The 21487-nt window shown below is 33.8% G+C and overlaps 2 protein-coding genes across 2 annotated transcripts in view; one reads left to right on the top strand and one right to left on the bottom strand.

Moving 5' to 3' along the window:
* Positions 1–21487, top strand: part of LOC133197699 (pre-mRNA-splicing factor ATP-dependent RNA helicase PRP16-like) — a 49546-nt gene that overhangs the window by 10122 nt on the left and 17937 nt on the right. The window contains exons 13-19 of the mRNA XM_061333855.1: positions 156–366; positions 864–926; positions 1111–1266; positions 1374–1474; positions 1589–1635; positions 3159–3321; positions 3496–3660. Of these exons, the coding sequence (XP_061189839.1) occupies positions 156–366; positions 864–926; positions 1111–1266; positions 1374–1474; positions 1589–1635; positions 3159–3321; positions 3496–3660 (906 nt within the window). The remainder of the gene's footprint in view (positions 1–155; positions 367–863; positions 927–1110; positions 1267–1373; positions 1475–1588; positions 1636–3158; positions 3322–3495; positions 3661–21487) is intronic.
* LOC133196700 (uncharacterized) lies at positions 12601–14567 on the bottom strand. The gene has a single exon (XM_061332561.1). It carries the CDS (start codon positions 14542–14544, stop codon positions 12835–12837), a length of 1710 nt encoding a protein of 569 aa, XP_061188545.1. The 5' UTR covers positions 14545–14567; the 3' UTR covers positions 12601–12834.

The following is a 21487-nucleotide window of genomic DNA, read 5'->3' as shown; positions in this document are numbered from 1 at the left end:
ATGTGTATGACTATATGTGTGCGAAATTTCTCTCTGAACTGAATAGTGGTTTTCTAAATATAGAGATAGTTCGCGAACTTTTTGATCACCCCTCATATATTATAAAAAACCCTTTATAAACTGTATTTGTGACATGGAGAGCACGTATTTTGTAGGTTGTTGCCAGGCGTCATGATTTGAAGTTAATAGTGACATCAGCTACAATGAATGCAGATAAATTTGCCAACTTTTTTGGCAATGTGCCAACTTTCACCATTCCTGGACGAACATTTCCTGTGGAGATTTTTTTCAGTAAAAATGTGGTGGAGGACTACGTAGACTCTGCCGTGAAGCAGTCAATGCAGATTCATCTTACAGGGATGAAAGGTAAGTTACTTGTGGACAGGTTATGTCACCCTTTACTGGGATGAAAGGTGAGTTACTTTGTGGACAGGTTATGTCACCCTTTACTGGGAGGAAAAGTGAGTTACTTTGTGGACAGGTCATGTCACCCTTCACTGGGAGAAAAGGTGAGTTACTTTGTGGACAAGTCATGTCACCCTTTACTGGGATGGAAGGTGAGTTATTTTGTGGACAGGTCATGTCATCCCTTACTGGGAGGAAAGGTGAGTTACTTTGTGGACAAGTCATGTCACCCTTTACTGGGATGGAAGGTGAGTTACTTTGTGGACAGATCATGTCATTCCTTACTGGGAGGAAAGGTGAGTTACTTTGTGGACAGGTCATGTCACTTTACCACCTTACTGGAGGAAAGGTAAAAAAACTTTTTTCGGGTCCTTTTCACAAGAGAAAATGCCTTGTTAACCAATGTTGTTTATCATGTTGTAAAACTTGATCAATTTACGAGTATGCTTTTGTTTTAGGAGATATATTAGTTTTCATGCCTGGACAAGAGGACATTGAGGTTACTTGTGAACTCTTAGCAGGTTTGTTTTTGAGTTAAAAATCTAAAACTACAATTCAAAGTTTGGTTTTTATTTGTATGCAAAATTAAATTAATAAAATTATTATGAAAAACAAATTGTTGTATTTTTTGCCAGTACACTAAAAAAAACATTATAACTGTCTTATCAAATACATGTATTCTGACTTTCACATTAATTCTACCAGAGCGACTGGGTGAATTAGATGAGGCCCCTCCATTAGCCATTCTTCCTATCTACTCCCAGCTACCCAGTGATCTCCAGGCCAAAATCTTTGAGAAAGCCCCAGATGGTGTCAGAAAGTGTATTGTGGCCACAAACATAGCCGAGACATCACTCACAGGTTATCTCCCTTTGAAAATGTTTTTTTATCAAACTCTTTGAGTAGTTCATATTTAGAAGTAGATTGATGTTACTTTGAAAACCTGACTGATGTTTTGTTTTTTACAGTTGATGGCATTATGTTTGTGGTGGATGCTGGGTACTGTAAACTTAAAGTGTTTAATCCTAAGATCGGTATGGATGCTCTTCAGATATTCCCCATTAGTCAGGTAAGAATAACACTGTTACTTGTATCTGTTATTGTAGTTTAATAAAAATTTATCCTTAGAAAATTATAAATGTCATTATTTTATGCTATAAATTATGATATGTATTTGATATAGGCCAATGCTAACCAGCGCTCTGGCAGAGCAGGGAGAACTGGACCGGGGTACGTACAGAAATAAAGTGACACTGGGAAAGAGAAAATTTCATGGGTAGAAAGAAAGGGGGGGTCATTTCTGAGTTTTTATCCGGGTATTCCATACCACACCAAATTTTGAAACAGATAGTATCATTTTTATCAAGATATTTATTCATGAACTATGTTTCCATGAAACTGAATTTTTTTTTGCGATCCCAATGAATTGGCCCCCATGATTTACATGTAAATGATTGAACAATATTTTACATATTATTAATTGGTAATATGAGGGTTATTAGGAAAGTTCGTGGACAAGTTCTATTATGAGCGCCTATTTGCATGAAACTAGTAAAACTTTGCAGATAAAAACTATGCAAATTTTCCAATAAATATGCAAAGATTTGGTTTTCCTGATAAGCTTTAAAACATATACAGCTATATAATTTTGATGAAATATGCTTCATGTAGCATGTCACTTTTTCACAGATTACATCGACAATTTCTTGAAATAAAAAAATGCACTGTTGTAGCACAAAAAGAATAATGAAAATTTAACTTGTAGCTACAATATTCATGAAAGGTCATTTGGCGAAACTTTTGATTAAATAAAGGGGATATGACTGTTTTATCGCTAATTATAGATGGTCAATGCATAAAAATAAAGTCGAGAATTGCAACATCATTGATCGTCTTGGAGCACCGAGGTATTAAAAACTTATTTCTTCAGACAGGAAAATACCTGAAAGAAATTATAATGTTTTTAGATGCTTCAGGGATTGCATATACGTACATGTATCTAGGACTCTAGTATTCAAGTGGTAGAAACTTTTTTAGAATGGAAGGATCAACATTTTTGATGACCCAGTTCATGCAATACCCCAATACACCACTTATCACATGGACATTGCACCTATGGATTTTGCATTGTGCACATACATGTACCTGATCACTTAACTGCGTAGACATTGATTTTAAGATCTCACTAATATCTGATATGCAACGAAAGACATTTTAGAAAAAAAGTAACATGTCTTGCTATAGTTATTCAATTTTTAAGTAAGGAAAAGACATAAAAAGTATAAAGATCTGAAAGGTATTTATAGAGCTGTGAAAAAGTTTAACAGGTTTGGAATCAGGTTGTCAGGTCACCTAATGTCAAAAAACGTCAAGTGATTGCTCCGTGAATCCTGTGACTGACAATAAAAATCATTGTATATTTTCAAAATTTTAGTATTAAAATGGACCTTATTTTTTAGACACTAATAAACAAAAGATAAAAATTTAATCAGACATTTTATAAAGTGCACAATAAATTTTCTGTAAATCATTGTGTCTGTGAACTTTTCTAACAACCCTCGTATTGATAATGACAGATAATATTTCTCTAAAAGAATTTTTTTTTTGCATATCATTGTTTTTTTATTTTGATTTTTTTTTTATCCTTTTCACAAGTTTTTAAAACTTTGTTATAGATGCAATTAATACTGCATTTATTGCCATCAGTAGTTTACTATGAATTCTTTATGTGCAGTTTTATTTTTTGCTTTTAGGCATTGTTATCGTCTGTATACACAGAGACAGTACAAAGATGAGTTACTAACCAACACCGTCCCAGAAATACAGAGGACAAACCTGGCAAATGTTGTCCTGTTACTGAAATCACTGGGAGTCCAAGATCTGCTACAGTTCCACTTCATGGATCCCCCTCCACAGGTCTGGGCTAGCACACATGTCTCACCATTACATTTCAAAGTTATAGTCATTAATGTACCATTTATAATTGTAAGCTTTGCATAATTTAAAAGGGGAGTAAAGAATTTCAATTTATTTTCCTGATGATATCAAAATCAGTGACTTATCTTTAGGACAATATTTGACTTTTTTTAGGACAATATTCTGAACTCCATGTATCAGCTGTGGATAACTGGTGCTCTAGACAATACTGGTTCCCTGACTCCCCTGGGGAGACAAATGGTGGAATTCCCCCTAGACCCCTCCCTGTCCAAAATGTTGATTGTTTCCCTGGACATGGGCTGCAGTGCAGAAATCCTGGTAAGTTTCAATACTTTATTTACTGTGTTAATTTTGGAAAAAAGAACTAAAGAAATCTATCATTTTACTGTTTGTAGTGTGTGAAGACAATGGGCACCATTATCTAAACTTTATGCAGGAAAAGTTTTGCCCTGTTTTATTTTTGCCCCTTTCACCTTTGCTGCAAGAGGGCGAAATTAAATTGGGGTTTATTCAAGGAAGATAATATTTTCTTTTAAAACACAACTGTGTCAGGGTGAATTTAAAATGGGGCAACATTGTTTGCAAGTTTGAAAGGCCAAAATCAGATTGGGCAAAAATAATCCTGTATACAGTACTAGTGTATAGTTGCAGTGAATACAGGGAAGTGTACTCTCTGTATACAGTACTAGTGTATAGTTACAGTGAATATAGGGAAAGTGTACTCTCTGTATACAGTACTAGTGTATAGTTACAGTGAATATAGGGAAGTGTACTCCCTGTATACAGTACTAGTGTATAGTTACAGTGAATATAGGGAAAGTGTACTCTCTGTATACAGTACTAACGATAGTTACAGTGAATATAGGGAAAGTGTACTCTCTGTATACAGTACTAGTGTATAGTTACAGTGAATATAGGGAAGTGTACTCCCTGTATACAGTACTAGTGTATAGTTACAGTGAATATAGGGAAGTGTACTCCCTGTATACAGTACTAGTGTATAGTTACAGTGAATATAGGGAAAGTGTACTCCCTGTATACAGTACTAGTGTATAGTTACAGTGAATATAGGAAAGTGTACTCTCTGTATACAGTACTAGTGTATAGTTACAGTGAATATAGGGAAGTGTACTCCCTGTATACAGTACTAGTGTATAGTTACAGTGAATATAGGGAAGTGTACTCCCTGTATACAGTACTAGTGTATAGTTGCAGTGAATATAGGGAAGTGTACTCCCTGTATACAGTACTAGTGTATAGTTGCAGTGAATATAGGGAAAGTGTACTCTCTGTATACAGTACTAGTGTATAGTTGCAGTGAATATAGGCAAGTGTACTCTCTGTATACAGTACTAGTGTATAGTTGCAGTGAATATAGGCAAGTGTACTCTCTGTATACAGTACTAGTGTATAGTTACAGTGAATATAGGCAAGTGTACTCTCTGTATACAGTACTAGTGTATAGTTACAGTGAATAAAGGGAGGTTAACTCTCCTGGTGTTAATGAGAATGTCAAGTTTAAGACACCTTGGTTACTGGTTAATAGCTGTAAAGTGACAGAATGCAGATTTTTACACACTGTTGACTTAAATCATCATCATCATTGTCCTTGTCCCTATGGTGTGTAGGGCAGCAAAGTAAAGGACTATGCATGTACAAACCCCTATTTATTATTGTTTTACTTTATCATAAATTCTAAAAGAAAAAGGATATATTTCATACCATGATTTACAAAAATTATAATATGTAATATCAAATATTTCCGTTATTATTATTTCCGTTATATTTTAGGAATCACTGTCTAGTTTGTTGGGTATACCAGGGCATATACTGACTACTAATGATAAAAAGTGTAAACACAAAAGCTCTAACTATGTGCTTTAGAAAGGCCTCATGAAAAGTTAATTTTTCCTGCATAAATATGACCCCAAAGTTTAGAAAATTGTTCTCATCTAGTCAGCAAGGATGTTCACATTTTTTAAAATTTATTTATCACACTCTTGCTGGATTCATCAGGAAGTTTAGAGAAACATATAAAATCAAACCTGTAGGTGGTCTTGTTATCTTCTTTTTAATAAATGTTAAGTTTGATGTTGTAAGAAATTTTAAGGTGTGTGCATCATTTAACAATTTTATGAGTATTTAAAGGCAACAGGTAATAAGTTGCCAAGAAATGAGATACATCTCAGTTTGTAAGTTTTTTTAGCAGAGTTTTGAAGTATGGGTTATTCATCAATAGTGAGCAACTTTGCTGGATTTATAAGCAGAACAGATCTTTTATTTTACAAAATACATATATTTTATTTTAACTTTATGTTACATAACATATATATTTTATTTGAACTTCATTTACTATTCTATCAAAGTGTTGAGAAGTAGAATAAAGCAAGATAATATGATTAAAATGAATGCAGATTATTTATTTGTTCACCATGAAGTATTGGACATATTTATTTTCAATTTTTAAAAAAAAAAAAATTCCATTTGATTTGATTTTAATAAAAATTGATTTTTTTTTTTTTTTTTACAAAGATACATCCCAATGAAAAGTTTCTGTTAAGCCCTTTGTTTGAATTTACTTCAGTTTTCTGAAAAAATGACCATATACATTAAAAAAAAACTTGGCATATGCTGTTATACCATATAAGAACCTTTGAACCACTTGTTTGACCTTGATGTCACATTTATTAATCTTATGTTTACAATGGAAACTGATTAATTAGGAGAATTAGCTTGAACAATTATCTTGACATATTTGAGAAGGAAAAAAAGCCCGAGATGGGTAATGACTTGTTAAAATTAGTTGTGAGGTTAAATTTTTCAAAATCTCCAACAGTGAATGATCTTTTATTGGAAGAAATTTATACTACTTCATAAATTTTATGTAAAAACAATTTATAAAGAAAGAGAAACTCAGCTAGCTGGAAAAAATGATATAAAATTTGACATGGAAGTCTGCAAGAAAAATCTATAAAAATCTTTGCAAAAGCAACATACATACAGATAGTTGTATTGTTAGGCAAGCATCTTTATGTAAAGAAGATTCAGTTTAGTTCAAACCATGATCTTTAGTGACTAGTGTCACAACAGAGGGATAACATTTTATAATTTGTTGTTGAGGCAAGTTAATAAACAGTATTTTCTTAATGAAAAACAGGGCAATAATTAGTCAATATATATATATGTACAAATATCTGCATGAAGTGTGGAATCAGATTTTCTTAAATCATGATCCTTTGGTATGGGTATGCCAACTATAAGTGCTCAAAGTTTGTATTGGAAAATATTTGGAAAAAATCTATAAAAAACTTTTTTCTGAAGAAAAACAGGACATACTTCGTTAAATATGAATTTGCAAAGCATTTTTATGCAAAGAGATACAAGTTTGTTCCAATTGAAGCCCCCTTGGGCAAGGATAGACCACAATAGTGGGTCAAAGATTTACATCTTTGTATGATCTCCACATAAAAATGATTGCAGAGTACCCTAGATTCAAGTTTGTTCAAAGCATACATGAAGCTTTGGGGAACTCATCAACCACGGCTGATTATGCTTCATTCCTCTCTCCATCACCCGTGGGTCCATTCATATCAATTCGCTCGTTTCTCATAAATATTCATTAAATTTATTGTCCAATCAAATTAGCCGTTATAGGTTTAGGACTATCCTGTTTTAAAGGTAGCATTACTGTAACCTCGCTTGCACAACAATGGTTACACCCAATAAATGTTGTGCTCTCTGCAAAAAAATCATACATGACTGTTCTTACAGATCCCTGTCGTCATATACAAGCCAGGAACAGTACAGGGAAGTATTAAATATACATCCCTTCCTTCAAGTAGCTTTTCTAGTGTATCTTTCTGAAATGTCTTTAATTTGCTTATTCCAAATCTTTCGCTAGCCACTTGATCAATTGACGCCATTTTGAAGTATAAAGTGAAAGTTCTTTGAAAGGGACTTGCTGATTGGACAATATCGCATTAGGTGTACCTCGAGCGACCAATTAAATTGCCTCATTAATTATTCATGAGAAAGAGCGAATTGGTATGAATGGACCCACGGGTGATGGAGAGAGGAACGAAGCGTAATCAGCTGTGGGTTTCTGACGATGTGGGGAACTAATACCCCATTCATACGACAAAAATTTGCTTATGTGTGCAAATTTACACATGAGTTAATTTACACACATAAGTAAAAGTTAATTTGCTATGCGTTCAGACGAGATTTATGTACTGTAAGTAAACCCTCATATTGTCATTTGAGAAAAGGAGATGGACAGATTTAGAATTGTGATTTTTCACAGAAAAGGGGTATTTCCTTACTATTTGGGTATGGGACTAACTTTTGGATGTTCCAGAAGGAGACTAGAAGAAAAGTCAGATCCACTGATTGGCAGACCGAACCGTTCTTAACAACTTTAAGGAAGAAGATTGGTATGAGAATTTTCGAAAAAAAAGAAGGAAAATTTCTTAAAATTTGTGAAAAGTTGGAAAATACTTTGGTCCCGGCCTAAAGACTGTAGAAGAGCAGTTGGATGCAAAGAAAATGGTGGCTGTTACCATCTAATGGCTATGGTCTTCAGCGGAATAAAGGACAATATTGGAAATCTTTCTGGTGTTGGGAAATCTACCGTGTTTGATTGCGATCATGAAGTTTGCGAGGTCATCATGGAACATCTGCTTGAAGAATATGTGCATTTTCCAGAAGGAGAATGAAAATGGTGAAGATAACAAACTCTGATCGATCTCAAAAGTCTTTAAACTATACAAATATGTAAAGAGGGAATAAACACGGACCCCTGGTAATTCCAGAGGTGGATCAGGTGCCTAGGAGGAGTAAGCATCCCCTGTCTACCGGTCACACCCATCGTGAGACCAATGTAATGATCAGGTAGGCGGAACATTCCATAGTCAAATTAGTATAAAACAAAGTCCTAACAATTGGTACGAAACAAGTCAGCCAAAATACGACCCAGGGATAGATTATATTTGCTAACAAAATGACTAAAGTCACCATTTAGTTATTTTCCGTCGGTCTCCATATTGGATGTCAACAAGCCCAGATTCCTTCATTATTCAACCATTTTAAACTTGTCATACCGGACAGTGAGGCAAAGAAAACAGTTTTTCTTACATATACCGGTATATATATATATATATATAACAAAACTTTCCTTTAATTCATAAGTTTAGTAATTGAAAGATTTTTGCCCATGTATTTCTGCCATACATGTTCAAAATTAGTTGGTCAAAGAGGAAAATTTACTAGTTTGACCCCCAAGATGGTGGCCAAGGGAAATAACTCGAAGGGAAAATACTTAATACGAAAACTATCTATTGACGAAATGCTGACTTTAAACGAGGTTCTTGACATCCCTGTAACATCAACTTATCTTCAGTAGCCTGCCTCGGTTTAAAAACTGAAAAGGATGAAGAAAGTCATCAAATGCTAAATTGTGGTGGGGCGATTGATATACGCATATTTCTATCATTACTCCTAAGCATTCACATGGAGACTACTTGAACAGGAAGGGTTCTACTCATTGAATTTGCAGGGTGTTTGCGACCGCAACTATCCCTATAGAGACATAAAAATGGATTTGCCAGGAAAGGTTCATGATGCCCGCTTTTTTGCAAATTCAAAAACTTATTTCAGAGGAGATAATGGCTCCTTGTTTCCAGAGTGGAGAAAACAATTTGGAGAAAGTACTATGCGACCCATGCGAGCGTATCCTTTGAAGACTTGGCTTTTGAAGCCATACACCAACAGATCTACCCTTACAAAAACTTAATTCACTTTCAACAATAGTTTAAGTAGAGCAAGAATGACCATTGAAAACCGCATTTTAAGAGCTTTGCTTTCTAGCCGCCATGTCACCGACTGATAATTTACATGCCAAAGCATACATAACAGTAATAATGCTTAAAATGGGGATTGATGCAATATACAAAACGAAAAACTTACATAAGTAAATTTGCTGGACGTTCATACGACAAAATTTACACACTGGAGCAAATAATTTGCGACAACTTGTATGCAAAAGTTAATTTGCACCTTGTCCTGACCAGGTGCAGATTTACTCAACTGTGCAGAATTTGCATATGAGCAAATCAGTTCATACGACAAAAATTGCACATGTAAGTAAATTTACATATGTGTAAAATATACTGAAGTATGCAAATCACGTCGTATGAATGGGGTATAAGTTATACGGAAATATATAGACACTGGAAGAATTAGAAGACTACACTTTTAAAGCTGATATCATGCCTCAATATTTCATAAACTAAAATTATTAAAGTCACAGACATTAATTTGGAAATGACAAGATTCATTTCAATTCTTTTGTGAAAAGAGAATGGTATGGTGACTCAAGTGTGTGTTGTAACTCATGGCTTCTTGATATAATTATAACCTCCTGCAACCAAAATTTGAGTAGGTATATAGGAATCACCTTGTCCATCTATCTGTGCAATTTTGTCAAGGCCATAACTTAGATTGCTTATGACCTAAGGGTTTGACATAACCTTGACCCAAGGTCATTTAGGCCAGTTAAAGGACACCGGCAGGGAAAGTGTAAAATGCATATCTGGTCCATAACTTTCAATAATGACCTTGAACCTAGGCCATATGGCAAGATTAAGATCAATTATACCTGAGGGTGTGTCATGACCTTGAACTTAGGTTGTTTGGCAAGTTCAAAGTCGCTTTCAGAAAAAAAAAAATATATAATTCCTCTCCAACCCACAGGGGCCAATAGCATACTATTCTTGATTTTTATGCCCCACTTGAAAAGGGGGGCTTATTGCTTTGCACCTGTCGGTTAGACCAAGTGCTGTCCACTCAATGTCTTGAGAACTCTGTTTGACAGGCATCAAACTTGGTACACTGGTATCCATGAACCCTATTGATTTTGAAGTCACAGGGTCAAAGGTGAAAGGTCAAACTACTCTAGACATAGGAAGATCTGGTCCGCTCAATATCTTAACAAACATTTGCTTGAAAGACATCTAACTCAGTACATCTTAAGGAGAAGATGAGCCCTCTTGATTTTGAGGTCACAAGGTCAAAAGTGAAGAATTAAATTGGACATAGGAATAAATTGATTGCTCAATATTTTGAGAACCCTTTGCTTGATAGGTATTACCCCCTGAAGAGTAGATGACCCCTATTGATTTTGAGGTCACAGGGTCAAGGGTCAAACTGGACATAGTAAAATATATTGACATTTCAATATATCTAGAACCCTTTGCTTGACAGACATCAAGCATGGAACACTGGTTCCCTTTAATGAGTAGATAACCCCCATTGATTTTGAGGTCACAGAGTTAAAGGTTAAGGGTCAAACTGGATGTAGGAAGATATTGACCCCTCAATATCTTGAGAACCCTTTGCTTGACAGACATGAAACTTGGTACACTGGTTCCCTTAATAAGTAAATGACCACTGAGATTTTGAGATCACAAGATCAAAGATCAACCTACTCTAAGAGGTATGAATATATTGTCCATTCAATATCTTGAGAATCCTTTGATTGACAGACATCAAAGGATAAGATGATTGATATTGATTTTTAGGTCACAAGATCAAAGGTCAGGGGTCAAACTGGACATAAGAATATATTAACAGGTCAATATATTGAAAACCCTTTCCTTAACAGGCATCAAACTTGGTACACTGGTTTCCCTTAAGATGTAGTTGATTGACCCCTGTACATTTTGAGGTCATAAAGTCAAAGGTCAAGGGTCAAATTACTCTTGACACAGGAAGACTTTGTCTGCTCAATATCTTTAGAACACTTTGTTTGGCAGACATCAAATTTGATGGATCCCCTTAAGGAGTGATGATCCCTTTTGATTTTACAGTCACAAGGTCAAAGGTCAAGGGACTTACAATATAGATACTAGACATTGAAAGATATTGACCCCTCAATAACTTAAGAACTCATTGCTTGACAGACATCAGTAGACATCATAGAGAGGGGATGACCCCTATTGATTTTGCTGTCACAGGGTCAATGGTCAGGCTTCAAACAACATACATACTAGACAAAGTAAATATTTTCAGCTCAGTATCTTGAAAACCATTTGCTTTACAGACATCAAATCTGGTACACTAGTACCCTCTAAGATGTAAATTACCTCTGTTGATATTGAGGTCTGGTAGAGATCAAACTTCGTATTACGTTTGCCCCTGACTAATAGAAGACCAGTTGTGTTTCACTATCATTAGAGTCTAGTGATGGGAATCAGTAAGAATTTCATAATCGATGATTGGGCTACTGTAATTAACTAATTATCAATCATAATCGGACATTTACAAAGTCTGTCAATTTAGTTTATTAAATAATAAGAATGGGTATATAACTACTTTCTGTGGTGGTCCAGCTGTAGTTAGAATAATCTAAATGTGTCTCGAGAAAAGTCGTAGTCCTTAGGACAATATCATTTTAACGATAGAACGTTCTGTCTAGTCTAGCTGGTTCTTCGTTCATTTTGTAGAATCCAAAGTACATCCATAACCAGGAATGGGCGTTGTTACCCAGGTATGAATACAATTGTCTGTTTGTCTGTGTCATTACAATTCACAGATAAGTTAATAGATAAGTTGTGGCTGGAATATTCCGCTTATAAACTATTATGCTTGTAAAATAAAAAAAATAACCCGATTAATTGGAATAAAAATTTTGTAATCGAATGCTTGGATTATGCCAGCAATTGACTGATTTTTGATTATAATCGATAATTGGAACACCACTATTAGAGTCAGACATTCTAAATTTGAAGTTGTCCCCTTTTTGATATTGCTAATGAAGGGCATATATTTTTTCTTAAATCTCAAACATTTCTCGTCTGTAATCACTATATACAATAGGGAACTAATGTCAGTTCCTGTATTCCTACCCATATTTTGTAATGGAAACTCATACTTGGCTTAAAGGTAGGTTATGAACTAAGACTGTATTACCACCTTGACCCAAGGTCATCTAAGCAAGTTCAAGGTCACTCAGAAAAAAAGGATATAATCTGAGTATACCTTTCACAAAACTTTTTAAGAGAAAAACATTTTATGCAGAACATATTTTTTTTCTTCAAAAAATGGGGTAGCAGGGGAGAAGGGGGTGAAATATAAGGACAGTACATCTCATTATGAGCTTTTGGAATTTGTTACAAAATTCTACCATATAGCATCATTATCTCTAATAAGTTATCATTACAGTCATTTTATGACCTATTTAAGAGTCATAACATTTGTCCATTATATCAATCAACATTTTATTATATTACAACTTATAAGTCATTTAACAGCTGCTCTTGAATACAATGTGAACACTGCTTTATAGCTAAAATAAGAAAAAAAAATCTCAGGACTTCCATATACACTAATCTTATGGTGAACAGAATGATGGCTAAAACCAATAAAGAAATCAAGCACTGTTTATAAATGTTTATCCTCTAGCTATCACAAGACAGTAGTGTAGAATTATGAACTTCAAGTTTGATTTTTTGCTGAATGACCATCCACTATTGAAATATCATTTTGCATGGAGGGAGCATTCTCCTCAGGGAAGAATTGGACTGAGACCTGTGAAGTAGATAAATCTTTAGAGTTTAAGACTATTCCTTCATTTAGTAGTTTTTTCCGAGTCTTTACAACTTCAATTTCAATGTCATTTATCACTTCCTGTTTGTAAACTTCGCTGCTCTTGTCTTCTGAATCGGATTCTGGTGATGTTTTCAGAAGCTGTTCTCTTGATTTTTGTTCAAGTTTGTGTTTTCTGTCATAATAAACAACGAGGAGTAGAGCAATCATGCAAGGGATGAGGAAAATAATGCCCGCTAAAATCCCTACAATGCTGGTGAGAGATTCATCTTCAACATAAGTACACTTAGTATAGATATCGTTAGATGAATTAACCATCACATGAAGGCACACCTTAAGCTTGATATTTTTTAGATCAAAACTTTCAATTGTGAAGGAGTTTGAACTAGAATGAATTGTGACAGGGCCATAGAAATAGTCCTCAGATCCCATCTCTTTGACAGATATGCGGAAGGCATAGATCAGGGAAGAATTTACACGACTCCAGTGTATCCAGATTTTTCCTTTTCTGATCTCTACCATGTAGTGGAGGACCTGTAAATTTTTTAGAAGCAGAGAAAGTGGACTGGCTTCTAAGCATATAGGCTTGGTTGTATTTCTACATGCTGGTACCAAAGTGGAAACATTCCCAGCACTGTTATTCAAGTCTTTGCACTGAATTTCAGAACTCTTGTGTCTATAGTTGGGGAAGAAATTGTTGCGGTGCTGCAAGTTTTGACTAACCCAGACAAGGTCACAAGAACATTCAAGGTTGTTTCCATGGAGATTCATGTACTCAAGGTCATGCAGATGATGGATAAAGCAAAATTTCAGAGTCTGAAGTGCTGTCCTTTGTAAATCTAGATGCACTAGGTGCTGTGGAAGTTTGATTGAACTTGCATCCATTTTCAGATTAAATGGGTTTCCAGACAAATCCAACAGTTTGAGTTCAAGTAGCCTTTTTAGTGAGAGTGGATGAATGTCCAAAATTTTGTTTTCTGCTAGGTAAAGCTCTTGGAGACTAGTTTCCAGCCCTGAGAACATATGTTCAGAGATGATCCTCAAGGAATTGAAAGATAAAATCAGTTTTCTGATGAGTCTTGTTGGTCCAAAGTAACCATTTGGAATGTCAGTTATCATGTTATTTGAAAGGTCTAGAATTTCAACAGAAGGAATCCATGATAAATCATCTGGCTCCAAGAATGTGATGGCATTTCTGGACACATTTAGAAGGTGGATACCAAGCTTTTGTATGTTAAAGGCACTAATATCTTCTATTTCATTGAAAGAAAAGTCCATTGTGTTAACCTGCTGCAGATTCATGAAGATATTGGGTATAGACTTCATTGAGGTGTCATGGAAACGGAGTGTTTCGATATCCCTAATTCCTTCAAAGTAATCCATTGGAAATATAGTCATTATGGAATTTCCTAGAACAATCAGGGATTTCCAGGACTCTTGGTCTAGGTAAGGTCTACTTGTGTTCAGTAACTTAGGTATGATGGTCTTGTTTCCATAGTAACATGTAACCATGGTTCCAAGGGACTCACTCACATTGTATTGACAATCCTTGGAGAGGTCATCTATCTGATATGAAGAGGTCAAGGTAACAAAGGTCATGTGTAACAGCCAGATTTGGGTCTTCTGTAGCATTTTGCCTAAAAGAATTCAGAACAAACTTGTTAGAATTGTACATCAGTGTGTGAAGCTTACTGTTGAAATTGGTCTTATTATCATTGGAGCCAAGGGGCAAATGAAATATTCTTATCAAGATTTGATTGTTAATGTTTTTCATCCATCAGTTTTTCTGGTTTCTGTCAATGAATTTTACATTGTTACATTCTTACATTCCAAGTTCAAAGATGCATGTAAATGCAATTTAAAGGTTGATGAATTTTAAAGTGTTGTGAAATTTGTAATCTTTTGTTTTCATATATTATTCCTAATATTATTAACATTTCAAAAGACATTGTAATGATACATATCTAAAATATTTAAAACATAGCTCTCATTTTTCAAACATATATTGGCTTCAAAGTAACATTCCCATTTTTATCCTTTATTTACCAGGAAATATCCCAAATGTATGAATTTTATTGTGTTTCTTTATTTTCTTTTTCTTTAACACCTTGTAGAATAGGTTACTTAAATCTATCAAATGTTAGGTCTGTGCGTCATTCACTTTCCTAAGTTACATGCCCCTAGCACCCAGTTCCAGATTAAAGTTTAGATAACCGCCATTATCATGGCACGACCTATCCTATCGCCTGCATAATGACACATTTATTGTTTATATTTTACAAACAAAAAAAGGAAGGAAAAGAAAAGAGAAGAAAAAAAATGAAGTTAAACTATAAACATTTTTCAGTTTTTAGATTTCTTGATATGTTTAAATTTATCCATTATTATAATTATGAAATGGGGTTCATTAAATCCTGAAATATGATAATTAATATATGAAATAAATCACCCCTATCACAATTATATTCAGCTGGCCAACTAAAATGACTTAAATTCATCTATAAGGAATTTGAAATTATTATTGTTAAAATAATTGATGCAGGCTGAGGTCATTATAACTAAAGGTCAGTATTATCCCACAACTTTGTTGAACAGCATACTCTAGCATCCACTCTAGCAGTCCATACTTTGCTGTTTAACTTAACTCTAAAGATCAAATTCCAACTGTGAAGTTTATATTTGTCTTTTCCTTATCTGGACCAGAACTTAACTTGGAGCTATTTATAAAATTACACCTCATATCACAAGTAGAGAGTCTTTGTCTAATTGTTCATTTTGCTAACTTCAGCAGCTTTTGAAAATATGTGGATTTTATTTCTCATATTAAGTCAGTGCAGAACTGGAATGTAAAAAAAAAAAAAGAAAGAAAAAAGAACAGTTGGAAAAATATTAATTACATTTAAGACAAACTTCCTTATTATAATTTTAGGTATAATGAAAGTTTTTAAGTGAAATAAGAATTGCTTTCTTGCCATGTTCCATGACATTTGTTAACTATAACTTTATTTTTCATCAGGTATTTTTTATAGAAAATTTGATAAGCTTATAAGTGTACACTGATCACCATAGTTTCATAGAAGTATCAATTGATTCTCATAATCTGAGGTGTAAAATTTTACAAAAAATGTTATTATTAGTTAAATAATTAACCATTTCATGATAACTGGGGTATTGCACTCTTGCAGGGCAAAATGATATATCTTAATTGGTGAAATATGATGTAAAAGCAATTGGTTAATATACTGTATTAGCAGAATTTTTATTGAGGATTCAATTTTGGCATTATTAACGAGGTTGTTGAGATCCCTAAAATTGCATATTGCTAACAATTCATTCAGCACAATAGGAGGTAAGGCCATCTTGCAAGATATTATCAAATCGCCAAAATTACTTCTCGCTAAAATTATATACAGAATTTTACAGCTAAAATGCTAAATTTGCATCTCGCTAAAAATTCAACTTATATGATATGTAATTTAATTATCTGTCAACTAAAACTCCTCAAAATATTATTAATTTGCCCTGTAAAAGAGAACTGCAGTTGTTGTGAAAGGGCTAATTGCTATATTTTAATTGATGTCAAGATGCAAATTTTCTGTGATTTAATTAATGTTGCTTAATGTGGCTAAAATTGGAAATTTGAAAATAGGAGATAAATCTCTATTGCACCAACACAAAGGGTACTTTTTAATTTTTTTTTTTTAAATCTGAGGTTATGCATTAGCCAGTAGAGGTCATTTCAAGGTAAAAATTAATAAAAACAATCAATATTTCAAATATTAAAAAGTTCTATCATATTGTTCAATTTCTATTGAATTTTTCAATCATAAAATAGCATCATTAAACACAACTCATGTTGTTGGTTTTTTTTTTTGGTTTTACCAGGTATTTTTTTTTTGTTAAATCTAAGATTAAAAAAGATTTATTTTTTTGTACTTAAAATTCTATGTTTTATAATATCATATATATACAATAATAGAATGTTGGTAATTTTACACTTACACTGGATTAAGGATTTGAATAAGTAACATCCAACACAACAATTGGTAATAATAGACAGCGTATTCAGAGTATCTATATATATACAGAACCTGTTCATTGGTCCAAATCTGAGGTGTTCACACGAGACTTACAGTACACTATAAATATCTATTGATTTGGTACTTGAGGTTTCCTTTTTTGAACACTTCAGTATGTTTGCATTAAATGAGGGATCTGTTTTTATTTTTTCCTCCCTGTTGGACCAGTTAGGGAACAAAAGAATCCCTGATTGATTAAGTGGGAAAGGAAAGAGTCGGATGGGTAGTGAAACTTGAACTGTACCTTAAATGAAGATAAAAAATGTGTAGGTTTGAGAAAATGATAATAGTTGAATTGTTCTGTTATTAGATGAACTGTTAAAACTTAATTCAGTACTGTCTGTTGTGAATTATAATCTAAAAGCTAAATTATTTTCTTCATTGTCAAAAATATATACTAGTATATGGGATTATAATTGTAAGTTTATTTTAAAATTAAATGTTGAATATGAAAATTATTAATTTCTACGTACATTTAGCTTGATATCACATCTGAAATTCTTTCGAAATGTAAATGACATCCCTCCCCCTACCCACCCCCCAAAAATCAATCTAAATTTTATTTAAAAATAATTAGGAGTAGTAGTTTTTTTTTACCTATATTGATCAAATGTCTGGAAGGTCTATATTTGAACTTCCTTCACTGATAGAAGATTTATGAACCCGTATTTTAATGGCCATCTTAAAAGCAATAAATAAAGGTACAAAACACAAAACTGACAAAAACATGTTTATATTTCAAGGTGATGCAATGGAGTAATGAAAAATGAGTGTCTATGATTTATAAGGTTACTCTCCTCTATATATCTGTAGTCTTTCTATATATTTCTATATATATATATATATAAAGAATGTCCCCAGCAAAATCCTGATGGGGTCTTTGTCCAGCAAGGCAACTGTCCCCTCAGAACCTTACACCTGGGGGGTGGGATAGTGCCAGGTAAAATGTCAGGTGGATTTTTGCAATAACTGGCATCTCTCTTTCAAGATGAATGTACCTTGCTGGCGTGCTGAATAAAATTCCTATTCGTTTTGAGAGCTCTTTAGAAAGCTGTGGGTTCAGAGCTGGGTACTGACATGGGCTTTGTTTACAGGAATAACATATCCTCCACACTGTGTTACAGAGAAGGTAAGGTTGATAGGCTAGCTTGATTCAATCCGTCTGTTTGAACCTACACCATGTGTCATTTTTGTACTCATTTAACCTGCATATATACATGTATGAACTCATACACAAGTCTGAAGAAAACTCTCTGTGTAATATCATACTCTTGGAATATTTAGTATGGCACTATGACATGTATTTGTGTTAGTGGCTGGGTTATATAAATATATTTATTGAAGCACATGGCTAGTCATGTGTGAGTGGGTTTGTCTTGATGTAAATATTCTTTTGTCTCAAATATACAGGCATGAAGGGTATACTGTCATATCCCCCCCCCCCCCAAAAAAAAAATAGACAGTTACATGTCCTTAAATAAACCATTAGTCTTAAAACCTCTTGCAAACAAAGTTTGGGTAAATATTGGAGTTATCCTGTCCATATGTTCATCTGTCTTTTTGGCATATTACCTTTCAAACTTGTCCTCAATTTCATTTCAAACTTCAAACTATTAGTAATTTTTGTGGTTTGAGGAAAAAATATTGGTTTAAGGACAAACGCAATGTACGGTAGTTTTGAACTTTAGTTATTCTCTGTATACTTTAAAAGTTACAATAATTGATGGACCTTTGTGTGACTTTAATAATGCCTAATGATGCTGTACACCTCTTATAAATCAAATTGTAAGGAAATAGCAGCTAAAACTATACTTTTGTTAAATTTTCTTCAAATAAGTCAAGGATTTTTATCATTTGGTACTGTAGATTCCTAAATATACATGAGGAATTAATTATTGCATAATTTTTTTTTATTTTTATGGTGCTGAAATCCATGTAAAATCTCTTGATCATCCATCCATTCATTACTACTTTCATTATTACTCTCGTGAGGGTCATTTGCGATAATAAGTACTCACTTAAATAAGGAATTTACGGTATCTCTTCAAAATCCCTGGTAATGTATGCTGATTTTTTGTCTATGAATGTCTGATGGCACTATGATTTTATAATTAAAAATATCTTGAAAAATTTTCAGTAGGGAAGGTATGTTATGGGTTACATGTACATATATGTTGCAAATGTCCTTAAAAGGATTTGATTTCATGGTTGAAAAAGTGCTGAGTTGTTATTTATTTGAAATTTGACATTTTGTGGAGGACATACACTATTATTGTATTATTTACTGTAATTACTGTGAATTAAAGTTTGCCCCCCCCCCCCCCCCCTTTCCCACTGTTCAATACTGAACTGATTTCTGCTTCTTCCTAGCCTGTGTGCTCAGGTGAGTGATTTGGCCCATGGCCCTCTTGTTTAAGAAGTCATATCTTTTAAAGGATTGATCATTATTTCAGTGACAGGATTTTTTAAAAAAATTCTTTTTCAAGATGTAAATTGAAATTGAGAAATTTTAGGAGCTCTTACTTGGTAAAAATTTGTTTTTTGTAACCACTTAGATGTGTTATGATGCTTCATGTTGGCGTGTACCACATGAATTTTCAGAAATTAAATTAAAATCTTATATTTACTTTACTTATCTGACGAGTTGCCACAAATGATGCCAATTAACTGTCACTACAGTTTTGATGTCAAGTATGGTATCATGATGTAGCAACAGAGATGTTCATGCTTATCCATGGTAGTTCATGAGAAAATGAACTGTTTTTAATTTCTAAAGAATCTTAAGGGAAAATAATTGGAAACATTCATAATAAACGATCAAGCACAAACTTTTGTTTTGGATGTTATCTGACCCTGTACAAAGGTCACTTGGACAAGATCAAGGTCACTGGGTTCTGATGTGTAGAATTTTCATCAATATATAACTTCCTATTGTAATAACATTTGAAAATCATTCTTGGCCTGAAAATTGCTTATGATTAAAGAATGTATCCTGAACCTTATTCAAGGTCATTTAGACAAGATCAAGGGATCTAAGATATTAAATTTTAAAAACCTCAGGATTGTAAATTCTAAACAAGATGTGTTTGTGAAACATTGATGCCCCAGTATGGCAGCTTATGGCAAAGTTTCTCAAATGCAAGTCATTACTACAAGGTCAAGAGATGAAAAATGTTGTTACCTAAAGAAAGGACTTGTGTCAATGGATATACCTGGTAAATATGAAATCCCAAGCACCAACCATTCAAAAGTTATGGTCAAGGTTGATGTTTTCTAAAAGTGGGTCAAACTCCAAGGTCAAGGTCAAAGGGTCAGAATTACTGTAACTCAGGGAAAGACTTCATCATAAGAAATACACATGCAAAATATAAAAGGCCTAGCACAAACTGTTCAAAAAGTTATGATCAAGGTTGATGTTTTCTAAAACTGGGTCAAACTCCAAGGTCAAAGTCAAAATTAATGGTACCCAGGGGTAGCCCTTGTAATAAGAAATACACATGCAAAATATAAAAGCCCAAGCACCAACTGTTCACAAATTATGAAGAAGGTAAAAGTTTTTCAAAAGTAAATCAAACTCCAAGGTCAAGGTCAAAAGGTCAAAATAAACGGTATGCAGGGGAAGCCCTTGTCATAAGAAATACACATGCTAAATATAAAAGCCCTCGCACCAACTGTTCAAAAGTTATGGCCAAGGTTAAAGTTTTTTAAAAATGGGTCAAACTCAAATGAAACTCTAAGGTCAAGGTCAAAAGGTCAAAAATATTAACACCCATGGAAAGGTCTTGTCACAATGAATACACAAGTGAAATATGAAACTCTTCAACAGTTATGGCAAAAGTTAAAGTTTGGTAAACTTTAACCAAAAGGGGTCAAACTCCAAGGTCAAGAGGTTAAATATGTTGGTACCCAAAGGAAGGTCTTGTCACAAGAAATACACATGTGAAATATGAAAGCCATAGCTTCAAGCCTTCAACCAATAAAAAGTTATTGGCAAGGTTCAAGTTTTTGCGGACAAACAGACTAACAGACAGACAGGGCAAAAACTACATAACCCCAAATCTTCGATTATGGGGCATAAAAAGCATAACTTTGTTTTTAGGTTCAAGTTTGTTTAAATAATGGCCCCTGAGGGTTAGGATTGGGTCACAGTACGTATTCATTTGTCAGGAAGAGAATAGTGACTCAGGTAAGCATTGTGACCTATGGGTCTTTTTTTTTTTAAATTTCACTTAACCCTCTCCAGGAAAGCAAATGTTTATTTTACCCATGCACCCTGTGTTGAAATAATTTAATTTTGGAATAAAATTCTTTTACATGATGTAAGTTTTAGAAGATTATATTGATATATAAATCAAAGTCAAGTACATTTTTGACCTGTGTCTTTACATTCATTTTTAGGTCACCAGAGTTCTCCAGTTTTGAGTTAAATTTTAATATTTGACCTTCTCCAAAACAGGGTTAAT

This window comes from Saccostrea echinata, unplaced genomic scaffold (assembly GCF_033153115.1).
Source record: "Saccostrea echinata isolate AGI-Se365-2 ecotype Australia unplaced genomic scaffold, CSIRO_AGI_Sech_v1 ptg000030l, whole genome shotgun sequence".
Lineage (NCBI taxonomy): Eukaryota > Metazoa > Mollusca > Bivalvia > Ostreida > Ostreidae > Saccostrea > Saccostrea echinata.
Note: the sequence above shows the minus strand (reverse complement) of the source record. Positions and strands in the feature narration are given on the sequence as shown.

What these genes read in the sequence shown, in the direction of transcription:
- LOC133196700 (XM_061332561.1), bottom strand. Translation starts at nt 14,544, where the DNA reads ATGACCTTTGTTACCTTGACCTCTTCATATCAGATAGATGACCTCTCC.